This window comes from Culex quinquefasciatus, chromosome 2, assembly GCF_015732765.1.
Source record: "Culex quinquefasciatus strain JHB chromosome 2, VPISU_Cqui_1.0_pri_paternal, whole genome shotgun sequence".
In the NCBI taxonomy this organism is placed as follows: domain Eukaryota; kingdom Metazoa; phylum Arthropoda; class Insecta; order Diptera; family Culicidae; genus Culex; species Culex quinquefasciatus.
The window spans coordinates 188,425,698-188,448,696 of record NC_051862.1 but is presented as its reverse complement, the minus strand read 5'-3'; the positions used below and the strand labels follow the sequence as shown (position 1 = coordinate 188,448,696).

General features: G+C 36.1%; 2 protein-coding genes across 9 annotated transcripts in view; one reads left to right on the top strand and one right to left on the bottom strand.

Annotated features, from left to right (window-relative positions):
• LOC6035251 (MAGUK p55 subfamily member 7) overlaps nt 1-17,281 on the bottom strand; it is a 58,697-nt gene extending 41,416 nt beyond the window's left edge. For all 7 annotated transcript variants that reach the window (XM_038251979.1, XM_038251983.1, XM_038251980.1 and 4 more), the window contains exon 1: nt 16,824-17,281. The gene's annotated coding sequence lies outside the window, so the exon portion shown is untranslated. The remainder of the gene's footprint in view (nt 1-16,823) is intronic.
• Nucleotides 17,282-17,598: 317 nt separating this feature from the next.
• Nucleotides 17,599-22,081, top strand: LOC6035250. 2 transcript variants are annotated; one of them, XM_038251988.1, is made up of 4 exons: nt 17,599-17,671; nt 21,092-21,220; nt 21,280-21,508; nt 21,569-22,081. In XM_038251988.1, exons 2-4 carry the CDS (start codon nt 21,218-21,220, stop codon nt 21,874-21,876), a joined length of 540 nt encoding a protein of 179 aa, XP_038107916.1. In that variant the 5' UTR covers nt 17,599-17,671; nt 21,092-21,217; the 3' UTR covers nt 21,877-22,081. The 2 variants fall into 2 exon arrangements, with proteins under 2 accessions (XP_038107916.1, XP_038107915.1); XM_038251987.1 differs by lacking the exon at nt 17,599-17,671 and having other exon boundaries at nt 20,988-21,220.
• The last annotated feature ends 918 nt before the right edge of the window (nt 22,082-22,999 follow it).

The following is a 22,999-nucleotide window of genomic DNA, read 5'->3' as shown; positions in this document are numbered from 1 at the left end:
ATGAATTGTTGGAAATTTAGGAAATTCAAGAAAACACAGAATTTCAAATGGTTCAATATAATTCTAGAAGTTTAAGAATCTAAAATAAAATTCAAAAGAAATTCCGATAAAACCATTTGGTATCAGGTCACGCCGAATACCCTTTATTTAATTAAAAAAACTGTTTATACAAATTTACGAAAATGTTGAAGAATGCTTTTCCTACAAAATGTTATTGGATCAATTTTTGTATCCATAGTTTATTATTTTTTTTTAAAGATTTATTTGAGTTTGACTCATAAGTTCAAGTCAATAAATAAATTTTTTTACTGTGAATACAAAGAGACGAGTTGTTCCTTTTAATTCCGCTATATATTTTTAATATCTTGACAGATACGTATTTCGTCTACTACTTGCAGACTTCATCAGTGTTCTGTTCTCGACTGTCGAGAACAGAACACTGATGAAGTCTGCAAGTAGTAGACGAAATACGTATCTGTCAAGATATTAAAAATATATAGCGGAATTAAAAGGAACAACTCGTCTCTTTGTATTCACAGTAATGCATTCTGCTAAAACGCTCAACCAAACCACAAAATTTTTTAAGTCAACTTTTCGATCAGGGTTGGCACGATGCTTTCATTAGTTTAATTTTTTTTCTCTAACTTGATAAAGAGTTATACGAATACAATAGCACGTGCTCGAAATCAGCACAACTGAATGATGTCATGTTCTGATTCCAGCAAATCGAATTTTGCTTTCAAAAATTTACCCAAAGTTACATTCAGTAGGGTGAATGTATAATTTTTGAAACAAAGTATGAACTTTATTTCTGATTAAATCATTTCATTTTGGCCATCTCATTTTGTTTCAAGAAATAAGATTTAAAATTTTCGTACAGGTTTGCCTGCACAATAATGTGCCAATTTACCCTATTAAATCCAACCCATTGGCGAAAAGTTTTGTTCGACCAGGACACACACAGGGAGGACACATGAGGACACACACAGCACCGGAGTGGCAGTCGTAGCTCGTGACTTCCAGCAGCAGCAGCGCGCTCGTCATTTCATGGTTACAATGTTCGAGAATCTATAGCTGTGTGGCCTCAACCACACGTTAGGGTGATGTTGATGGTATTTTTGTGATTTCCAAAGTTTTATGATGGTTAGTATGAAGACCACCCTAATGAACATTCGGAACATGACAGGAAACTATACATTTCTCGATTGCTGTACGTAGTCCTTGTCGTCGTCGTCGTTTCTGAGGGACAATAAAAAATTGAACCATTTTACAACAAGACGATACCGAGCCAGTTATCGTTCTCCCAATGATTTCGAATTTATGATGCTTACAGAGAATCGATTTCGATTTGCGTCGGTGACTCGCGTCCGGGCCCCTATTCTCGGCAGAAGTAATTAAATTTTCAACGCAAATCAATATCCGCTGGGCAGGTTAATGGGGCTGAATATTCACGGGGTAATAAAGCAGGCAGCAGGAAGGAAGGAAGGATAGAACTTTCCCAAAACTGCCCTCGAGGGAAATGTGAATAATTATAAAAGTTGAATGACATAAACATCCAAAAATGATTTAACTTCATGAAAATTGTTGCAGAACCTTTGAAGGGGTTTTCTTATTTATTTAATAGCGATTTTCGTGAAGTTGAAACCACTTGAAAACAACCGCAAAGGGTCGTTAAGGGTTTGTCCTGTCGTAAATGAAGAGGTTTGGCGTGTATACATTAAAAACCCGCGAGAGAAGTTTTATTTTGGTTTCTCATAACCAACCAGAACCTGCTAAAAATAACTTGCACATTATTCTCGATTTGCTCTCATGCTCGTTTTTCCGCAGCATCATACGATGGGACCACCACTCTTCGGTGTCTCTTCTTGAGAGAATTTGCGAAAAACATAACAGAGTTGTTTGGCTAGGGTGGTTCTTCTGTTTGGTTTGTTTTTAACGCTTCTAACTGTTTTATAACTATGACACTGAACGCTTTTTGCTAAAACAGCTTTTTTTTTGTTTAAAATGAAACGAATTGGAAAATAATTTGAAATTAATTTTGTAGAGTCACCCTAATGAAAAATACTCATTCTTCTCTTTTTAGATTCTTCGGTCTTTCATTGGTCACGCGGTTTACCTTTTTATCGTCATTTCCTCGGAAATTCCTGGTCTTAAGATAGAGAAAGGAAATTCATAATCAACCAGTAAGAACCACTCTATTGTCGTGTCGGGACTCTAAAATAGCATTTTACTACTTTACGCTACTAACGTTATAACGGCTGTTTCGCATATTATGTGTCCTTTGCTCAAAAGGGATCTGCGAGAGCTGTCTAGAACAGCCTGTATTGTGAGGCAAATTTTTGGATAATCTGGAGCATAATTTCATTATATTGAGTCGTTACGGAACTGACAGCGATAATGTGCTATTATTCAGCATTTTTATTAGATAGTTGAACAATATATGAATAATTTTCATGAAGCATCACAATCATGTCAAAAAAACCTTCATCAAAAAAAGATTAGGTCGAATTGAAGTTCAGCTACCCTATTTCACAATTTTAAGCTTTAAAGCCAAAAAGACTCTCGTCGTGTCAGCTGTTTGTTGCGTTTCATTTGTAAGAGTGAGAAGGCAAAACGAATGAAACAGACACAAATACTCAGGCTGTGGTTATTTCAGGAAAAACCGCGTCGGATGACAAGGAAAATGTCTTCGAAAATACGCATTGTCGGCCAGGTGCGGTTTAACAGACCTTTCGGTATTGTGGAGATGATTCTTGAATGAATATTGAAAGTTGATTTTTTAATCTGTAGACCTTATAAAATAAAATAAGGTTAAGATTTATTGAGTAACAGCGAAATAAATTTATTCAAGAACGTTTAAATTATCAGTACAAGGATTTGATAAACTTGAGAATATTTTCAAGTTTACTAGTTCAAGTCCTTACTACCTCAAAATCTACCAGCTTTAACAGGTCATCCAAAGTGGAAATGGAAACCAATCAAACCCCGGCCCAATTCTTCCAGTTCGTCCAATCTATGGAATCCCATCGGGGACCCAACACTCGCGTAAAATTTATGTTCACATCTTTGCTTAGGCTTAGCCGGCCTGCCTGCCGGCGGGTCGTCTCCAAGGACTAAACCTATTAGGCATTCAATCAATCCATTAATTCGCAATCCCTGACGAGCCTCTCTACCTTCTGCACTGCCATCCTGGAAGGTGCGTTTTGCACCGGTATAAGGATGTTAGGTCAGCCTGTGTGAATACCCGAGAGTCCCTAGGAGAATCCATTGTGTAAATAAGTTAATGGCAATCGCATGAGGCTCTCAATCTCAATTTTGAAATACATTTTTCATACCGGGAACATCCGTCCCTATGGTGAGGATTGATGCTGCTGAGGAAAAGATTTTCATTTTCATTTATAGATAACCAGCTCGAGTCCCTCGAGTGGAAATGATGTTGGGTGCACACTGGAATCGAATGACCCTAAATAAATAAAATTGGTGTAGATAACCATACCAAAGAGTATTTTTAATGTCAAACCATCGCCATAATGGCTGCCATCTTGGATAACATCACTTTGGAGCAGTTTCGGAGTCATATTTAAGGTGAACAAAAAAAATGATTTGTAATTCGATTATCCGAAGTGAGATTTTTACGATGGCTTCGGAGCTGTATTGTACTGACAAAACTATGAATTCCTTGTCATCCGAGGTGGTTTTTCCTGAAATAACCACAGCCTGAGTATTTGTGTCTGTTTTATTCGATTGACCAACATTATTTTTTTTAATGTTTTTCTTTCTGTTAAATCCTTTAATCACTTAATCAGGAAGTATTTATTTACAAATTGAAATGATAAAAAAATTAGGAAAAATACCAGTTGTGAATCAATTTATGATCAACCATTTTAGTGATATGATTGGTCAGTTTTATTTTGTTCTAATGTTTTTTAATGGTTTTTAATGAAAAAAAAAAAAAAAAACGGTTAGGCATGAAAAATTTTATCAAGCAGAACTCTTAGCTTTATTCACTTTTTTTTTCAAATTCAGTTTTTATAGCGTAATTTATTTTTTTATTATCATCGTTTATCACATATTGACTTTCCGCTTACTGTAATGCTTATTTTTTTTATTTTTTTTTTATACTTTTTCATGTTAAAGCAAATTTGTCCATGCTCCCTATGTCAAACGATGGTACATAAAAAAATAAAGTTTATTTATCGCAAAAAGTTTGATTTAAAAAAACGTATTTTTGATTTTAAATTTTTTTAATTGTTTAATAGGTTTAAAAAATATGTTTTGCGCTTCTCATTGTGCAAAATCTGTTTAAATAGATCGGATCTTTTGAAAAAATATGTGAGATTCCCAAAAAAGTGTCAATTTAAAAATATTTTGCACACACATTCCACTCACTTCCAAAAAATATTTGTAAAATGCTGAGATAATTTCCTGCAATTTCATGTTTCACTATGTTGATTGGACTGCTGGCTGCTGAGGTGCAACATTTAAAAGATTTAATTTTGTGATAAATAAGTTTTTCTCAGTGTCACCTTGTTTTAAATTCACATTATCTCGAAAACTGTTGGTTCCTGTCATAAAAATAATATCAAAATTAAAAATAATCGAGAATATCTTTATTAAAGGGCTTAAACAACTTATTTTGGACATTTTACGGAGTTGAGCTGGATTTTTTGATTTCGTTATTATTTTGATGTTAAAGAAATTTCATTGAAGTTCTATTTGCAATCCAAAACCAATACATATTTGCAGAGGTATACTGAGTCTGAAATAACTGGCTTTCGAAAAATTCAAACCTTTGAGAGGTTATATCTCAGCAACCAATCATTTTAAAATGTGGAAATGAAAAAATAATGGAAATTCCAGCATTACAAAGATGTTTTTTATGGAGTACTATTCTTTCCCATTTATTTACTCCAAAGACTATTTTTTCAAAACTTGTAACTTGAAAATGCCTTTTCAACTTTTTTTCGTAAAATCGCGATAACTCGTGATGTTTCTATGCAAACCCCTTATCTCTATATATATTTTTTGTAATTGTCTGCTCTACAACTTTGTAGAACATTGTTACACTCTATAAAATAACCCTGCAAAGTTAGAAAAAACACGAAATTTTAAAATGAAAAATTTTGTTCTTAATGAAAAAATGACCCTTCTGGGACAATGTAGATTCGAAAAGTACATTAAATTTCCCATAAAATGACATGTTCCAAAATTTTTTACAGTCGAGTAACGGAAAATGGGAGAATTTTTAAAACTTTTTTAGTGTTTTTTTCGATGAAAAATACGTTTATTCGGAATTCTGAGTACGCCATCAAATCGGGCGTCTAATTTTACACAAAAGTCCCTTTGAAACCAAATTTCTATCTCATCACCGTTTCAGGCTGCAAATTATTGAAAAACACCTCTTTTTTCACATGTTCAAAAATGGAAGGGGTCGTACCGCCCCTCCGTCACGAGATATCAAAAAACGGACCTCGGATTCGTGATCAGGGACAAAAGTTACCCCTTAGGACAAAGTTTCACGCAAATCGAAGAGGGGTCGGGGCAACTGCTGTGTGAGTTGGCGGAGAATTACCCTTTTACAATTTTATGAGAAAATCTGATATTTAGACACATGGAAATAAAACTTTTTTTTTTCTTTAAAACAATCATTGACTTTTGAAAAAATGTGTGATTAAAGATAAGAATTATGTACCAATTATCACGTCCAAAGCATTTTATGATAATGTTTACTTAAATTTTGAAAAACAAATTGATTGTGACATGAGTTTTTAATTGCCTGCAGTTTTTGAATAATATGTTCTGATATGTTCGGTTTCTCCTGTCTCGTCAGAGGCGCTGGAGCAGAAATCCCACGTTAGAGGAAGGCCATGCCCCGGGGGGCGTAGTGCCAATAGTTTCGTTTTTTTCGTTTTCGTTCTGATAAAATTATTAGTGGATGAACTAATAATATTTGGTAAAAAAATTAAATCTTTTATATCCCTTGTAGCTATTTTAATTAGATTAATTTTATTTTAATTATAAGTTTCAATAATGCATTTTGTTGTTCATCTGCAGAAGAATCACACAATCTGACACCATTCTCTCATAAATTCAATCCACTGTCCAAAGGGGTTATTCTTCCCATCAGAATGCTGGATGAAAATGGAACTCTGGAGCCCGGGTCGACATCGACTCCCCCTCTTACCCCAGAAGGCAATCGAAAATTGGCTCTTGCAAGTGTAATGAATATGACCCCAAAAGGGTTGACAACGTCCCCACAAACCCTGGAACGCTCCAGCCCTGGCGGCCAAACTGGCACTCGATTTTATGATGAGTTTTGTCCTCGCGGCCACTGCTGCCGGCAGGCAACATCGTCGGGGAGTAGGAGGAGTGGCCCCCAAAATGTGTGCTTAAATATTGAAGATCATGCTGCTAAAAATACCACGCATAACCTTTCGCTGAGGGAGGGGGTTTTGCCGGTCCACACTATGCGGCTTGTAGAATGCTCGCCTTTGGACGATGGGACGATGCAACGGGGGATGAACCTTGTGCTTGGGGGGAAATGTTCCGAACGGAGGAATTTTGCTGGGGCAGTTATTTGTCCAGCGATCCTGCGTTGCTATTTTTGGTCGTAATTGCGCTGGCATGTCCTTGGGGAATTTTCGAAATTTAATAATGCTGCCTGATAACCGCTAGAGTGCAAAACTTCGAAATTTTCGCCGAAATCACTTTTCAAAATATGTTTATCCGTGATGTCACCGGGAATGACTCAGCCAACATGTGTTCCTCCCCACCTGTCACCGGTAGTTTGCATACCTTCAGGAGGCAAGGACACGTGAAACAATGATCACATTTCCCTTCGCCTATAGAAAGCCCCGCCAACTACAATGCAAAGCACTTGTCTTGCCTGATGTAGTGCCAGCAGCAGCAGCACCAGCACTATAAATATAGGCGGGATTTATTGCATCATGACACTCACTCACATTCTCTGTGTGACATGTCGTTGAAGCGCCTCGGGCGGAAATTAAATTTTCTCTCGTATAAAGTGGTTATGGGGTGAGGCACTTTGTGGACGGGACACAGGAAAAGAGTGTATGGTTTTCAATTTACATGGACTCTTAACAAGCATTGATTAAGGAACAATTCGATTCATTTAAGTTCGATTCAAGGTATGGTGGAATAAGCCAATATTTTATTTTTTTTATTTTTTAGATATCAGATTTCATTCAATCAACCCAAGACAAGTTTGAATGAATAATTACTTAACTTAATCTAATGTGTGGTTGGTGCCTTCCTTACTCTTTACCAACAATTGGTCAATAGGTTTGGGCACAGATTTCATCTAGTTTTTCTTAAAATCCTCAATAAAAAAGTACACAAATATCACTTAAGAGGTCAAAGCATTTGAGTGAGATCCGGCTTCATAATAGTACATAAATATCACTTAAGTGGCCACAAATTGAGACAGGGTTGCCAGATTCTCAATGTTTTGGACTCGTTGGAAAGATCTTTTGATTTCCTAACAAACAATGGGTCGGATAATGGATCCGGACATAGTTTAATTACATTTAAGTGAGATCCGGCTTCAACCAACGGTGGGTCGGATGACAGCGACCCCTTAACCTTAACCGGTTTGGCTCAAAATTGGCACAGTTAGGTACTTATTATTTCCCAAAGAGTCGAGCCAGGGTGTGTCTCTCCAGATTTTCAAAAAAAAATGAATTTTTCTTGTCACCCTAGTCCACACTCGATTTTTGAAATCCTCGGGGTTTAAAACATCGAAGATTACTAAGCAGTTTGAGTAGAATTACCAGGACAACAGGCAATATGTTAAGCGGTTTTTTTTTTTTTAATTTATATTTATTCAAATTTCTTTTCCATGTACATTCATTCAGTTAAGATATTATTGAGTGTCCAATCACAAACAATGACTTTTCACCTCAATTTTAAATACTAGCAACTTTCATTTATTCATGAAATATTGTAGCTTTCGCTATTCAGTGATTTCAAATGTAGGAGGTCCTACATGTACAAAAGGGAAAAGGGATACCTTAAAACTAACTTATAAACTATATAAAGAGCGGATCAATGCAGCTGAAGACTGCAATGATTTTTGTCGAAATGCATCAATTATCTTATTGGACATAACATCCAAAGTGTCAACTTCGGCTAATTGATGAAGTTCACTGGTGCTGAACCAAGGAGGAAGTTTCAGAATCATTTTCAGAATTTTGTTCTGAATCCTCTGAAGTTTTTCTTCCTGGTTAAGCAACAGCTTGTCCAGATCGGCACAGCATAAAGCATGGCAGGTCTGAAAATTTGTTTATAAATTAACAGTTTATTCTTGAGACAAAGTCTAGAATTCCTGTTTATAAGTGGATACAAACATTTAATATATTTGTTACATTTAACCTGGATACTTTCAATGTGATCCTTGTAAGTAAGGTTTTTGTCAAAACCAAGTCCAAGATATTTCACTTGATCCTCCCACTTTAAATTTACCTCATTCATCTTTATAATGTGATGACTTTTGGTTTAAGAAAATCAGCCCTTGGTTTGTGAGGGAAAATAATAAGTTGAGTTTTGCAGCATTTGGAGTAATTTTCCATTCTTTCAAATAAGAATTGAAAATATCCAAGCTTTTTGTAATCTTCTTGTGATGACACGAAGGCTTCTGCCTTTGGCGGAGATGCTTGTGTCATCAGCAAAAAGTGATTTCTGACATCCTGGGGGCAAATCAGGCAAGTCAGAAGTAAAAATATTGTATAAAATTGGACCCAAAATGCTTCCTTGAGGGACGCCAGCACGTACAGGTAGTTGATCAGATTTGCTATTCTGATAACATACCTGCAGAGTACGATCCGTCAAATAATTTTGAATAATTTTCACGATATAAATCGGAAAATTAAACCTTTTCAATTTCGCAATCAAACCTTTATGCCAAACACTGTCAAATGCTTTTTCTATGTCTAGAAGAGCAGCGCCAGTAGAATAGCCCTCAGATTTGTTGCTTCGAATTAAATTTGAAACTCTCAACAACTGATGAGTAGTTGAATGCCCAAGGCGAAATCCAAACTGCTCATCAGCGAAAATTGAATTTTCATTAATGTGCGTCATCATTCTATTAAGAATTATTCTTTCGAATAATTTACTAATAGATGAAAGCAAACTAATGGGCCGATAGCTTGAGGCTTCAGCAGGATTTTTATCCGGTTTCAAAATCGGAATTACTTTGGCATTTTTCCAACTACTGGGAAAATATGCCAAATCAAAACATTTGTTGAAAATTTTGACCAAGCAACTTAAAGTTGCTTCTGGTAATTTTTAATTAAAATGTAAAAATGCCATCCTCACCAGGGGCTTTCATATTTTTAAATTTTTGATAATAGATTTTATTTCATTCAGATCCGTATTAAAAACTTCATCTGATGAAAATTCTTGTTCAACAATATTCTGAAATTCTATTGAAATTTGATTTTCAATAGGACTCAAAACATTCAAGTTGAAATTATGAGCACTCTCAAACTGCTGAGCAAGTTTTTGAGCTTTTTCCCCATTAGTTAATAGAATATTATCACCATCTTTTAAAGAAGGGATGGGTTTTGAGGTTTCTTAAGAACCTTTGAAAGTTTCAAAAAGGTTTGGAATAAGGTTTAATTTGTTCGACATCTCTTGCGAACTTTTCATTTCGCAGGAGAGTGAATCTGTGGTCAATAACCTTTTGCAAATCTTTTGAATTCGCTTCAGTGCAGGATCACGAGAACGTTGATACTGTCTTCGGCGAACATTTTCAGACGAATCAGAAGCTGAAGATCGTCATCAATAATGGGAGAATCAAATTTGACTTGGACTTTAGGAATAGCAATATTCCTAGCATCCAAAATTGCATTAGTTAAAGATTCCAAGGCTGAATCAATATCAGCTTTGGTTTCTAAAACAAAATCATGATTTAAATTATTCTCAATATGATGTTGATACCTGTCCCAATTAGCTTTGTGGTAATTAAACACAGAACTATTGGGTCTGGTAACTGCTTCATGAGAAAGTGAAAAAGTTACTGGAAGGTGATCAGAATCAAAATCAGCATGAGTCACTAAAGGACCACAATACTGACTTTGATTTGTCAAAACCAAATCAATTGTTGATGGATTTCTAACAGAAGAAAAGCAAGTTGGCCCATTCGGGTATAAAACCGAATAAAGACCAGAAGTGCAATCTCTGAATAGAATTTTACCATTGGAATTTACTTTTGAATTATTCCAAGATTGGTGTTTGGCATTAAAATCACCGATGATCAAAAATCGAGATCTATGCCGAGTAAGTTTATTCAAATCCCCTTTGAAATAATTTTTATTTTCCCCAGTGCATTGGAAAGGCAAATATGCAGCTGCAATCATAATTTTCCCAAAAGAAGTTTCAAGTTCAATGCCCAAACTTTCAATAACTTTTAACTTAAAGTCACGTAACGTGCTATAAGTCATACTACGGTGGATAACTATTGCAACTCCACCGCCATTTCGATTCATTCGGTTATTAGTTATAACTTTATAATCTGGATCACTTTTCAAATAAGTGCCAGTTTTTAAAATGTTTCGGTTATAACAGCAACATGCACGTTATGAACTCGTAAAAGTTGAAAAATTCATTTTCTTTCGCTTTTAAAGAGCGAGCATTAAAATTCATAATATTGATGGAATTACTTAGATCCATGATTAAACTTCAGGGTAAGAACAACATCATTCGCAAATTTTAATCCAATCTGGATTGCTTCCATCATGGATGTAGCATTACTCATTGTTTGAATCAAACCAAACAGTGAGTTTTGCAAAAAGTCATTTTTCAAACGTAACATCGCCGAGATCAGAAGATCCCAAAGCGTTGCCAGCAGAAAAATTTTCAAATGAGATTTGAGGTACCTGCCCAATTTCAGAAAGATTGGTAGAGGATTTAAAATTCGTGGATGAACCCGAACCCGAAACGACGTTAGCATAAGAAATGCCATTGTTGTTACCTAACTTTTCCACGGTAGGGGTATTTCTAGAATTGTTCGAGTGAGACAGCACGAACGTTTGATTTAAAGATGCAGGTACAACCTGACTTTGAGAAAATTTCGGTTTGGATTTCGGCTGATGCTTAGCACGAGAATCCAAAACCTTTTTCTGATGGGGCAATCCCAAAATTTGATTTGTGATTTCCACCACAATTTGCACATTTAAATTGGGTGACTTCTTTCACGGGACAATTGTCCTTGTCGTGAGAAGAATCCCCGCAAACCATGCATTTTGGAACCATGGCGCAATGATCAGTACCGTGACCGAATGCCTGGCAACGCCGGCACTGGGTCAGATTCTGGCCATTACCGCCATGTTTCTTAAAATGCTCCCACTTTACCCGTACATGGAACAAAAACTGAACTTTGTCCAAAAGTTTCAAATTGTTGATTTCATTTCTGTTGAAATGAATCAGATAAAATTGTGAAGTCAAACCAAAGCGAGAAATATTCCCGTTTGATTTTTTCTTCATTGGTATTACTTGGGATGGGGCAAAGCCAAGCAACACCTTAAGTTCGTTTTTGATCTCATCCACCGACAAGTCGTTGGAGAGACCTTTCAAGACCGCCTTGAATGGCCGAGCATTCTTGGTCTCATACGTGTAGAAATTGTGTTTGTGGTTTTTCAAATAACCAACAAAAGTTTGGTGATCTTGTAAAGATTCCGTCAACAAGCGACATTCTCCTCTTCGACCAAGCTGGAACGAAACCTTCAAATTGCAAGTTTCCTTGCAATTCTTCAGTTGCGTTCGAAAGCTGGCCAAATCGGAGACGGAAGTCACTACAATTGGCGGAGCCTTTACTCGTTTCTCGACGGCAGAAGGCTCAGTACGAGGAGAAGGTTCCTTGTCATCAGTTTCGGATAAAACACCGAAACTGTTTGTCAATGGAATTGGAGGATTGACCTCACATTCAGAATCAGAATCAGACCTCAGAAGAGGCTGTTTTCTTTTTCTGTTTCCGTTAGCCGGTTTAGCGTTCAAACGCTTCACCGACGTAACGACCAAATCTTCAGAAGATTTGCGTTTACCTTTGTTTTGACGCATTTTGCAAGCAAAGTTCTCTTAAAAGATGGCTTCGTTTGTAAAATACAACAAAATTTCAGGCGGGGTTAGTCTTGAAAAGACTGTTTAGGATTTTGGAAAATAACTCAGGTAGTCTTTAAAAAGACTGTGAATTTTGTTTTGAAATAACTCTGAGCTTAGGTAGTAAAAAATACCGCAGCTCTAGTGTCCGTTCACCACGAAGGTTCGCAAGACACTGATATGTTAAGCGGTTTTGCTCGGTACAGACCTTCAAAGTTTGGCATTTTTTTTTTTTTTTGAAAAGTCGGCCCCGGCAAAAAAAGATATGAGTCGTGCCTCACGACGCCCTAGACGTCATTTGATTTTGCTGGGGTCAATTTTTCGAAAAAATGACAAACTTTGAAGGTCTGTACCGAGCTCCAGAATGCTCCAAATTTCAATGTTATGTTTACTAAAAGATGCGCAAGGATCTGGCCTACACGCCAATGATGTTGAAAATAAACGCTTCTGTCGCCAAAAAGCCTCAAAAAGAGACATTTTTGAAAAAAAACTCATTTAACAGGTTACATCCCATTTAAAATTCAAATGCAAAGCGCCGCTCCTGTTACGTCCAATCAAGCTCAAATTTTGGATTTGGGCTTAGTATGCTCACCGGAACAAACTCCGCCAAAAATTATTTTTTGTTACATCCTAGTTTATATTAATATTAAAGAAGGAAGCAAATCTGTGAATAAGATTTAATTAAAAATAATCCAAAATAAAAAAAAACCGAGACAGGTATGTTAGCCAATTTATAAACATTGTTGCATTCCCAAAATAAAAATGATTCCTAAATTGATGAAATTCATAAATCTAAAAATCAAATTATTCGCTCTACAGCATTGCCTTGCCGTTCGCTATTGCGAGATTCCTACTCGAAACAAAGTGTCCGAAGGCTTGATTGTTGAGGCAATTGCAAACCTCTTTTTACACCTTAGCTTCCCGGGATTCGAACTGACGACCTTTGGATTGTTAGTCCAACTGCCTACAAGCGACTCCACCGAGGCAGGACCCAGGGAGACGACTCCTACACCTGGACTGAGCTAACGACCTAACCATTAGGTGTGTCCGGGGCAAACATTTACTTCCCCGTCCGACGGAAGGCGTGGTCAGACAAATCTCAGGCTGACTGGGTGAGAGGCAAAAAAATTCGTAAAAAGTAAATTTAAATTAAGACAAGATTTTTTTGCTAATTTTAATTTACAGAAGGTTTTCTGGTGATAACGGTATTTAAGAGCGAGTTTTTCACCGATGTGAAACAGGTCGTATCGAGGTGCTCCGATTTGGATGAAACTTTCAGCGTTTGTTTGTCTATGCATGAGATGAACTAATGCCAAATATGAGCCCTCTACGGCAAAGGGAAGTGGGGTAAACGGGCATTGAAGTTTGAGGTCCAAAACACATGAAAAATCTTAAAATTGCTCGCATTTCCGTAAAACTACATCAATTCCAACTCTCTTAGATGCATTCGAGCCCTGCAAAATGTGCTATAGACATCCAGGATTGGTTTATTTTTTTCTCATAGCTTTTGCAAATTACTGTTAAAAATGGATTTTTTTAAAACCTTAATATCTTTTTGCAACAGCCTCCAACACCCATACTCCCATAGGTCAAAAGATAGGTAATATCATGGACTATAAGCTTACGGTATTAACTTTTTGGCCAATCGCAGTTTTTCTCATAGTTTTGCAATTTTTCTAAAACAAACATTTTACAACGTTAGTTTTTGCTCTAAAGGCCTCCATAGCGGTACTTTTTGGTCTCAATTTTGACATATTAGGAATCCTCAGAAAATTTTACATTAGATTGAGGTGTTGGAATTTTGAATTTGATTGGAAAAAATGGCATTTAGAATTAATTAAAATATTATTTAGAATTTTGTCGGATTAGGGGTAAACAAGTTTTCGCCTACTTGATACAGCATTTGACGTATTGATCATAGGGTAAATAAGATCTACAGTCGACTCTCTGGTTGTCAATATTAGGGACCGTCGAGGAAGAGAATCATCAGTTTACAGAACGATGCAAAATGAAGACTCGATTGAAAATATGTTTTTCTTGGTACCCAGCTATGGGAGAAAATCATGGCAACGTCCAGCAAACAAAAACAAACTAATGTCAAACACCCTTCAAAGCTTCGTTTCGCAAAGAAAAATGTCTATGCAAGCCATGAGATAGTGACAATATTGACAACCGGAAGAGATTTTTAACGCAAACAGAATCCAAGGGACCGTCGAGGAAGAGATCCTTCAAGCAAGAGAGAATATCGAGGAATAAAGCCAATCGAAGTATGCAGTTTGAAGGGACTGAAGAATTCATCGATAGATGGAGCAATATTGATATCGAGAAGATCGACATCCAGATAGTCGACTGTATTTCTTTTTTCAAAAATGTTTTATTTAATTATTTTTTAAATCAAAATTACAACTCCAATACTTCTAACTTACGTGAAATTGACCGAGGATTCCGAATATGACAAAATTGAGACCAAAAAGTGCCGTCTTCTTGGCCTACAGGGCAAAAACTAACGTTGTAAAATGTTTTGTTTAGAAAAATTGCAAAACTATGAGAAAAACTGCGATTGGCCAAAAAGTTAATACCGTAAGCTTATAGTCCATGAAATTACCCATCTTTTGACCTATGGGAGTATGGGTGTTGGAGGCTGTTGCAAAAAGATATTAAGGTTTTAAAAAAATCCATTTATAACAGTAATTTGCAAAAGCTATGAGAAAAAAATAAACCAATCCTGGATGTCTATAGCACATTTTGAAGGGCTTCAAAAGACCATTTGAATGCATCTTAGAGAGTTGGAATTGATGAAGTTTTACGGAAATGCGAGCAATTTTAAGATTTTTCATGTGTTTTGGACCTCAAACTTCAATGCCCGTTTTACCCCACTTCCCTTTGTCGTAGAGGGCTCATATTTGGCATTAGTTCATCTCATGCATAGATAAACAAACGCTGAAAGTTTCATTCAAATCGGAGCACCTCGATACGACCTCTAGAACAAACCGAGCAGAATCTACAAATACTAAAGGATTTTAATTTGTGATATCAAAGCTCATCGCAGGACATAAAAACCTTCATCTTTGAAAAAACGGCATGTGTTTTAAAGTTCAGTTCCAGATTTTTTTTTTCAAAATGGTCCTATATAAGCTGTGAATTAAATAAAACTGTAGAATTTGAAAATCTCACAAAAATAAATGCAATAAAAGTTGTATTTATTTAGTTGTCCGATGAAAATTTAAAATAATGAACACAATGAACATTTTTAAAGAATTCAGAAGCATCAATTTAAGTTTTAACAATTAGTGTGGTGTTCTTTTAATTGAATTTTAACTTAAAAAAAGAATCCTTTTTTTTAAATCAAAGTATCAGAATCCAGTTCCAATTTTAAAACTATCATGCAAAAGTGTAGTACAAATCTTTGAGGTACTTGGAACCTGGAAGGTTCACATCAAATAAATATTTGACAATTTTGACATAAAAAAATAATTTTTTTTTCTCTAAGTTCAGAAATTTCTTTAACTTTTAAGTATTTTTTTTCAAATGCAGCTAACGATTCTGGTGCAATTTACCAAAATGGCTCAATGTGTCAGCTGGGTGAGGATCAAATTCAACCTTCTTTAACTCTAAAATATTAAATTGTTATTTTTATTAAGCAAAATTTGACCAATCTATCTTATGAGCATCAATGTATTTAAATACGATTGGGAATCGATAGAAATCTTCTGAATATATATTTAATAATAATTAGACATCAGAACTTGTTGACACCAATAAAATCATATAAAAAGAAAAAAAATAATAGAAATTGGTGTTCAATGATGTATATAATAATAAATGAGATTAGTTCTAGTCCAGAAGATTTTTAATAATCAGTAAAATTGTAACTTAGGTTGAACTCAAATCAACGCAATTGGATATTATAATGGAAAATATTTTTTTGTGAATTCATTGACTGAAAATTAATTCCATTATATCCATTAACCTGCCAACCTTCGTCTGGGATGAATCGGGACAATGGTTTGAGCAAGGATTTTGATCGGTGTTTTGAATTTTTCCAGTGGTTTCAGTTAGAGTAGATCCAGTGCAACAAATTGTGTACATTAAATTCCAGATTTCATGCTGATAAGTGCCTTTAAAAATTATTGTTCCTATTCAGATAATAGTCCTGATTCACAAAACATTCACTCTTTAAATAAAGGTTTGAATCAGGTTATCTCTACTGATAAATTGTAGCCTTCAACCAAGCATATCAATCAAGCACATTTTTATCTAATTATAGTTCATTCATCACCATCCCACTAAAGACAGCTGGAGTTTACGACGTTTTCATTATCCGTCGTCCACCTGACCCGTGATCCCAGCTCCTTCTTTATATATTTTTGGTCACACATCGCAGCAGTGGCCAAAAACCCCTCACGAATCGCGCACTCACGTGAAACCACGAGCACAAAAGGAAAGGCGGAAAAACTGATCAATAAACATTTCCTCTCCTTTTCAAAACACACACACTCACATTCATTGAAGGCCCGACTGTTATCAACCCCCCTCCGAAAATGTGTGTATTGGTACTTGCTGCTGGAAAAAGTTTGTCCTTTTCTGCAATTTCCTTCGTCGCCGTCTGTCAAAATTCTGCCAATATTTGAAGTTTTCCTCGGTTCTCTTTCGGAAAATTGTGGGGGAAAAGGGGGTTGAATGACTATTTTTGGTGGAAATCAATTCACCTCGACTGCCAGGAGACTAGTTTTCACCGCACAGAGGGTTAATTTCAGCACTAATTTTCACAGATTTTCACTTTTCCTCTGTTTTTTTCACGAGCGCTCACACACAAACAGAAACACTTGCTCGACAAGGATTTACACTTCTTTTTTTGACACACAGAGAGTAGATTTTTTTATTTAGCCGCAGGAGAGATGAAAATGAAGAAAATAGAAAAGCGCTTTTCCTCGACGATTTTTTCTTCAGCACATTTTCACACGCGTGGTTCCCCAGTATTTCCTTTATATTTAATACATTATTTCACACCAAATTTTCCCCCTGTTCTTATATTGTGACTACCACCGAAAAAATCCTTCTCTTTTTCACTTCCTTTCTCTCCATCAAATGTCCACTGCCGTCGGAGGAGAACAACTCAAACAACACACGAGAAGGCCCGTCCGCAGTCAGTCTGTGACTGAAGGGAAAATCAAACAGGGAAGGAAAAACTGTCTGACGCGTGAGCAAGTGAGTGAGCGGTGAGCAGTGCCAGAATGTGAGCGAAAAGAAGAGTGAGCAAAAACGGGAAGCAACCAATCACGCGTGCTTGCCGTGACAGTCAGGTTGGTGTTTTGACAGAACGATGTGAGGGACGAGGAAGGAGGAGGAGGAAAAGGGAAAGGTTGGTTTTGTGTTTATGCTGCGGTGAGCATGGGTTTTAGAGGGGAGGGAAAATGTTGACAGGGTTATGTTGTGTTGCGGTGAGCTGGTAGTAGTGAGATGGATGATTTGCGCCTGCGCGTAGAGGATGTTTGCGTGCGCGACCGGTAGATGGTGTGTAGATTGTAGAAATATCAGCGCCGTAGAAAGGATTGTGGTGAAAGATGGAAGTATTTTTTGAACGACTCTCATTATTCGATTTCAAACATCCCCAAATCGCAAGAATAATCCAAATCTGATTTGAATTTCTTCAAATTGCAAAACAATCCAAAAAGAGTTATTTTTAATTACAAGGCAGATTTATAGAAAGACAAACAAACAGACGTACATTTTATTTCAAAATCATCAGTCAACAATTTAACTGTTATCCGGCTCTAGTGAGAAATGATCAATGACTTTTTGATTTACGTGTGTACTTCTGTTTGTCTGTGATATGGATAATTTTTTACTAACTCACACAAAATTAAGAAAAGTTGCCCCGACCCCTCTTGATTTGCGTAAAACTTTATCTTAAGAGGTAACTTTTGTCCCTGATCACGAATCCGAGGTCCTTTTATGTATCTCGTGACGGAAGGGCGGTACGACCCCTTCCATTTTTGAACATGCGGTACAAGAAATGTTTTTCAACAATTTGCAGCCTGGAAAGGTGATAGATTTTTTTTCGTAAAATTGCGATAACTCGTGATGGTTAGAAGCAAAACTTTTGTTTCAAAAATTTTACAGTGGAAATTTTTCAACTTTTTTTCGATGAAAAATACATTTTTTCGGAATTTTACGTCATTAAATCGGGGGCCCAATTTAACATGAATGTCCCTTTGACTCTAAATTTCCATCTCATCACCTTTCAAGCTACAAAATATTGTTCAAAAATAAAAGGGGTCGTAGTGCCCCTCCGCCACAAGATACCAAAATTTAGAAAGTCAGTTTACTCCACGAAAGGGAAATTGATTAAAACACAAATTGAAATTGTATTTTTTTTTTTTCATATTTTGGAAGATCAATTTTTCGATCAGTTTATCAGTTTTGAAACAAGTCTGTGAAACATGTTTGAACTTACTGTTATGATAACTTTTGATGAAATAATACGCTTCGCTTCGCTAGGAGACGGTGATTTTAGCGAATTGCAGACTGGATTTTCGCCATGTGATGTGATGATTGTCTAAGCCCAAGTTGCCTAGGAATCGATAATTGGGAATAGAACCAATTCCACCTGAACCAGATTCTCACCACCATGGCAGCCGTCCATTGCCGGCCGCTCCCATCTCCACCGCGCACCAGGGACAAGGAAAGGGAAGTGGAAGACGGGAAGTGTTGATGCTCCACTTTTTTTAAGAGTATTAAGGGAAAATCTCCACGGTATCCTCAAGTAAGTTTCGCTTGGAGTTGGACGGTTTTTGGGAAGGTTAATGGTCTGAGGAGCCACCCTAGGCGAGTGGTAACGACCTTTGGCATTGTTGTTCGAATTCTTCGTGTGTTCTCATTTCTAATGGGAATGCTTTCAATTCTTCTCATCTCTTATTGGATGAATTCTATTAGTCGCCCAGGCTATTTATAGCGAGGTATTTTTAGATTCAATTTCAACTGCGCTTGCAATCTTGCATGCAATCTTGTTTGAGTTCTGATGTTCAACTTGCATTCAATTTGACTCTTTGTCCGATTCTTGGATTCAACTATACCAGTCTAATTCCTCCTCAAGCTACCAATGGCTCCACGGTTAAGTGGAAAGCATTTTGCTTGCCAATCCTAAGGACAGGGGATCGAACCCCGCCGTGAGATTTTGAAGTTTTTTTCATTTATTCCAAATTCAATGAGTCCAGAATTTTCTCTTTGGGAGCAGATGGGTATCGAACCCAGAACCATTCGCTTATAAAGCGAACATCGTAACCATTCAGCCACGACCGCTCAACTTTTGATGAAATAATACGTGCAATTAACTAAAAAACAACTTAGAAGACATTTTTCTGCAAAAAGTAAAGAAAATAAAATAATGCGCAGTCTGAATTGTTTTTTTAATTCTTTTTTTATTTATTCACGATTTTTTCCTTATACATTAATTCAAACAAGAATATTATTGGGTGCGCAGTCAGAACTCAGAACTTGACACCACTTTTGAATGAAATTTCGAAAAAAATGTACAAATACAGGTCTAATTTTTTGTGTTAATTCTTTCAAAAAATATTGATGGGAGCCCACAAAACGAACTGAGTTGACATTTAAACCTAAATCGATTTGAAACAAAATTGCCAAAAAAGTGGATAGTAGTCATAATCAGGATTTTTTTACATTCTTATAATTTTATGAAAAGCACTGATTTTTTTTCACCAAAATTTTAGAATTTTGTTCAAAAGTCATAAAATTTACAATCGAATATTATTCACTAAAATATTTATTACCAAAAAAATTAATAGGTTTAACACAAAGTTTTAGTAATTTTTATTTACAGAAAACTGTTTTTTGAAATGTTTTAAGCCAATATTTTTCTCTTCAGCGATAACTTGGTAACTGTCTAACTAATTGTACCTTAACAACAAAAAAATATACCTGACCTTTTTCTATCTCTTCAAAATCAACTAACCTTTCTTTATGTTTGAAAAATCTAAGCTATCACCTATATAAGTTTTAAAGGCAATTATTATTAAATTTAAAATAAATACGTTATAATTGCTGCAATCAACCAAATTGTACTCAAATTCATTGGATGTTTGATTGTTTTTTTTGGTCCAAATTGTCCAGATGAATTTAACTAAAATGTTTATTTTATTTATGGTACATTTTTTGTGGAAAAGATGTCCTACCAGAAACTTCTAATCAATTCAATTCTTCTCAATTTTAGTTAAATTTTATGTCTGTATAAATTATAACGTTGAAATACGTTTTGAAACAAAAAAATGCAGTTTTATAACAAAAATTACATGATAATTTTTTTATGTGGTAATAATACTTAATTTTAAAAGTTTTAATAAGCTTCGGAATATTTTGAGGCAAATACTAAAAAAAGAAAAATTTGAAACTCAATATATTAAAAACCCTTTTTTCAATTTGCGCGTCTTTGTAACAAATTTAATGGGTGCAAAAATTATGAACGGGTGAATAAATTTAATAAATTAAACAGACAATAATCAGATCATTTTAAATTTTCAAGTCACAATTTTGAGAACTTATTTTTAAAAAGTTTTTTTTCAAAAGCAATTTATGTTATTAAAAATCGTTTGTTGCAAAACCAGGAAAATGTATACATTTTGAATTCATTTGTTTTCAGTTTTTTTCTAAACAATTAAAATTTATATATGACATAGAATCAACAAAAATATTTACCTTTTCTTCTGTTACAAATATGTTGAGTGATGTAGAACTGTGTTGATATCTTTAATATTTAGTGATACTTTTGGAACCCCTTTTCTAGAATTTGGTTCTACACTTCCATATATGCCGGTGAGTTCATATTGAAATAAATGTTGCCGTTATGTAAATAACTCCAGTGCAGTCTAGAAATTTCTCGCTTGCAAATTTTGCGATCCACCCTAGCGTGATTCAGCTTATGACGAATGAGTAGTCAAAACAATCTCAAACATTCCAGGTAGGGTTATCCCAAAGAAGTAAGTTAATCCAGGTAGAAACGGGTCCCAAAAGAATTTGGCAGTGACGATTAGTTGACGAGTTGAAGTGAAAGTGTTCGGATGTTAGAATTTAGAAAATTTACAAAATGGTAAGTTCAGTGAATATTTTGATTCAATAAAATTTGAATTTAATTTTGTTTCTTTGTAGAAATCATCAAAACTCTTATGCGTGGTATTATTTGCGACATTATGCATCCAATCCTCAAGAGCACTCCCCCTGCTGGACTATTTCACGTCAGAACCGTTGCGCGACGGCGGCTCCGGCGAACCAGATCAACCACAATCCGATTCGACTGATGTCGGAAGTTACGCGGACAGTCCGATGATCCGTTACGATACGGTCGTCCCAGTGCTGAGAGTGGTCCTGACTCCGATTGGTAAGGACCTTTTCAAAACTCAAATGCTTCCTCGATGACTCATCGATTTTCACTCTCCAGGTCGAATGCTTCAACCGATGATCGAACGTTGGCTGGTGGCACGCTTCGGGCCGTACATCGAAACGGTTGGTCGAGCGCTGGAGAGCTTTTCGAACTTTGCCACCGAAAACGTGTCCTTCCAAACCGGTGACACGTACTACACCAAGAGTGACCTCGTCGATGGGTACGGGTACAACTCGCTGATCATCAATTTGCCGTCGGGAAGGAGCATCACCGTGCTGACGCACAAATCCAGCCGGAAGCTCAACATTTTGGACGAATTTCCCCAGCTGACGGAGGCCCTGAACGAGGTTAGGAAGCTGCAGTAAAATGATTCGTTTTTTTTTCGTGGGGGATTTCAAGACTGACAGAGGCTAATTTTGCACGTTCAATCAGATTATTTATTTTTCTATTTATTCATTCATCACCCCTAACATCAACCCCGAAAGCGAAATGTGCAGTCAAAGTTTGTGCTTTTTTTTGCGCGTTTGCCTATGACTGGTGTAGAAGTAACCGAAATAAATGCATAACATGATGATTACTATCTTTTTGTGTTGTTTCTGCCTATTTTGGGTGTTCGTTCATAATCGATGACATTGGTACCCATTTCAATTGAGGTGTTGGGAGTTGTTTTTTATTTGCTCCACACTAGCGAGTAGGTGGGTCTCGTGGCGCAGGGGTAGCGGCTTCGGCTGCCGATCCCGATGATGCTATGAGACGCGGGTTCGATTCCCGCCTTATCCACTGAGCTTCTATCGGATGGTGAAGTAAAACGTCGGTCCCGGTTTCTCCTGTCTCGTCAGAGGCGCTGGAGCAGAAATCCCACGTTAGAGGAAGGCCATGCCCCGGGGGGCGTAGTGCCAATAGTTTCGTTTCGTTTCGTTACTAGCGAGTAAGTGAAATTGCTGTGCAGTTTTTTTTTCGTTTTTTGTCCTCGTTGACTTGGCATAGAAAACAATCGCACGATAATCATTGATGTGCCAGAAATAACAACCAAATTCTAAGCTTGACGAATGCAGCAGTTTTAACGCTCTGTAACGAGCAATTGTGTTTTTTCATTGATTGCGCGGTCAAATAAGGCAAATTTTGTTCTTTGTTATTTTGTGAGTTGTTAATGCACTTATATTGATGAGTTTTAAATTTCAGGTTATTTTTTTTATTGGATCTTAATTCAGTCGTTTTTTACAGAAGGTCCTAATAGACAGTTCATCGAATGGAATGAACATGTCAGAAAACGAATTTTGATACATAATTTAATTTCGTTGGTAGTTCATATTTTTAAACATCAGCAGTTTTTTTTTTAACTGATGAGACTATTTTTGTTGCTTTTTGCGAGGTTTGGCATTATTTATACATGATAAGTTCATTAAAAATAAACTAGTTTTTCAAAAATAATTCAATGATTTGAAAATAAATTGGTTAAAAAAAATTCTTCGAGTTTTTAAATCTATA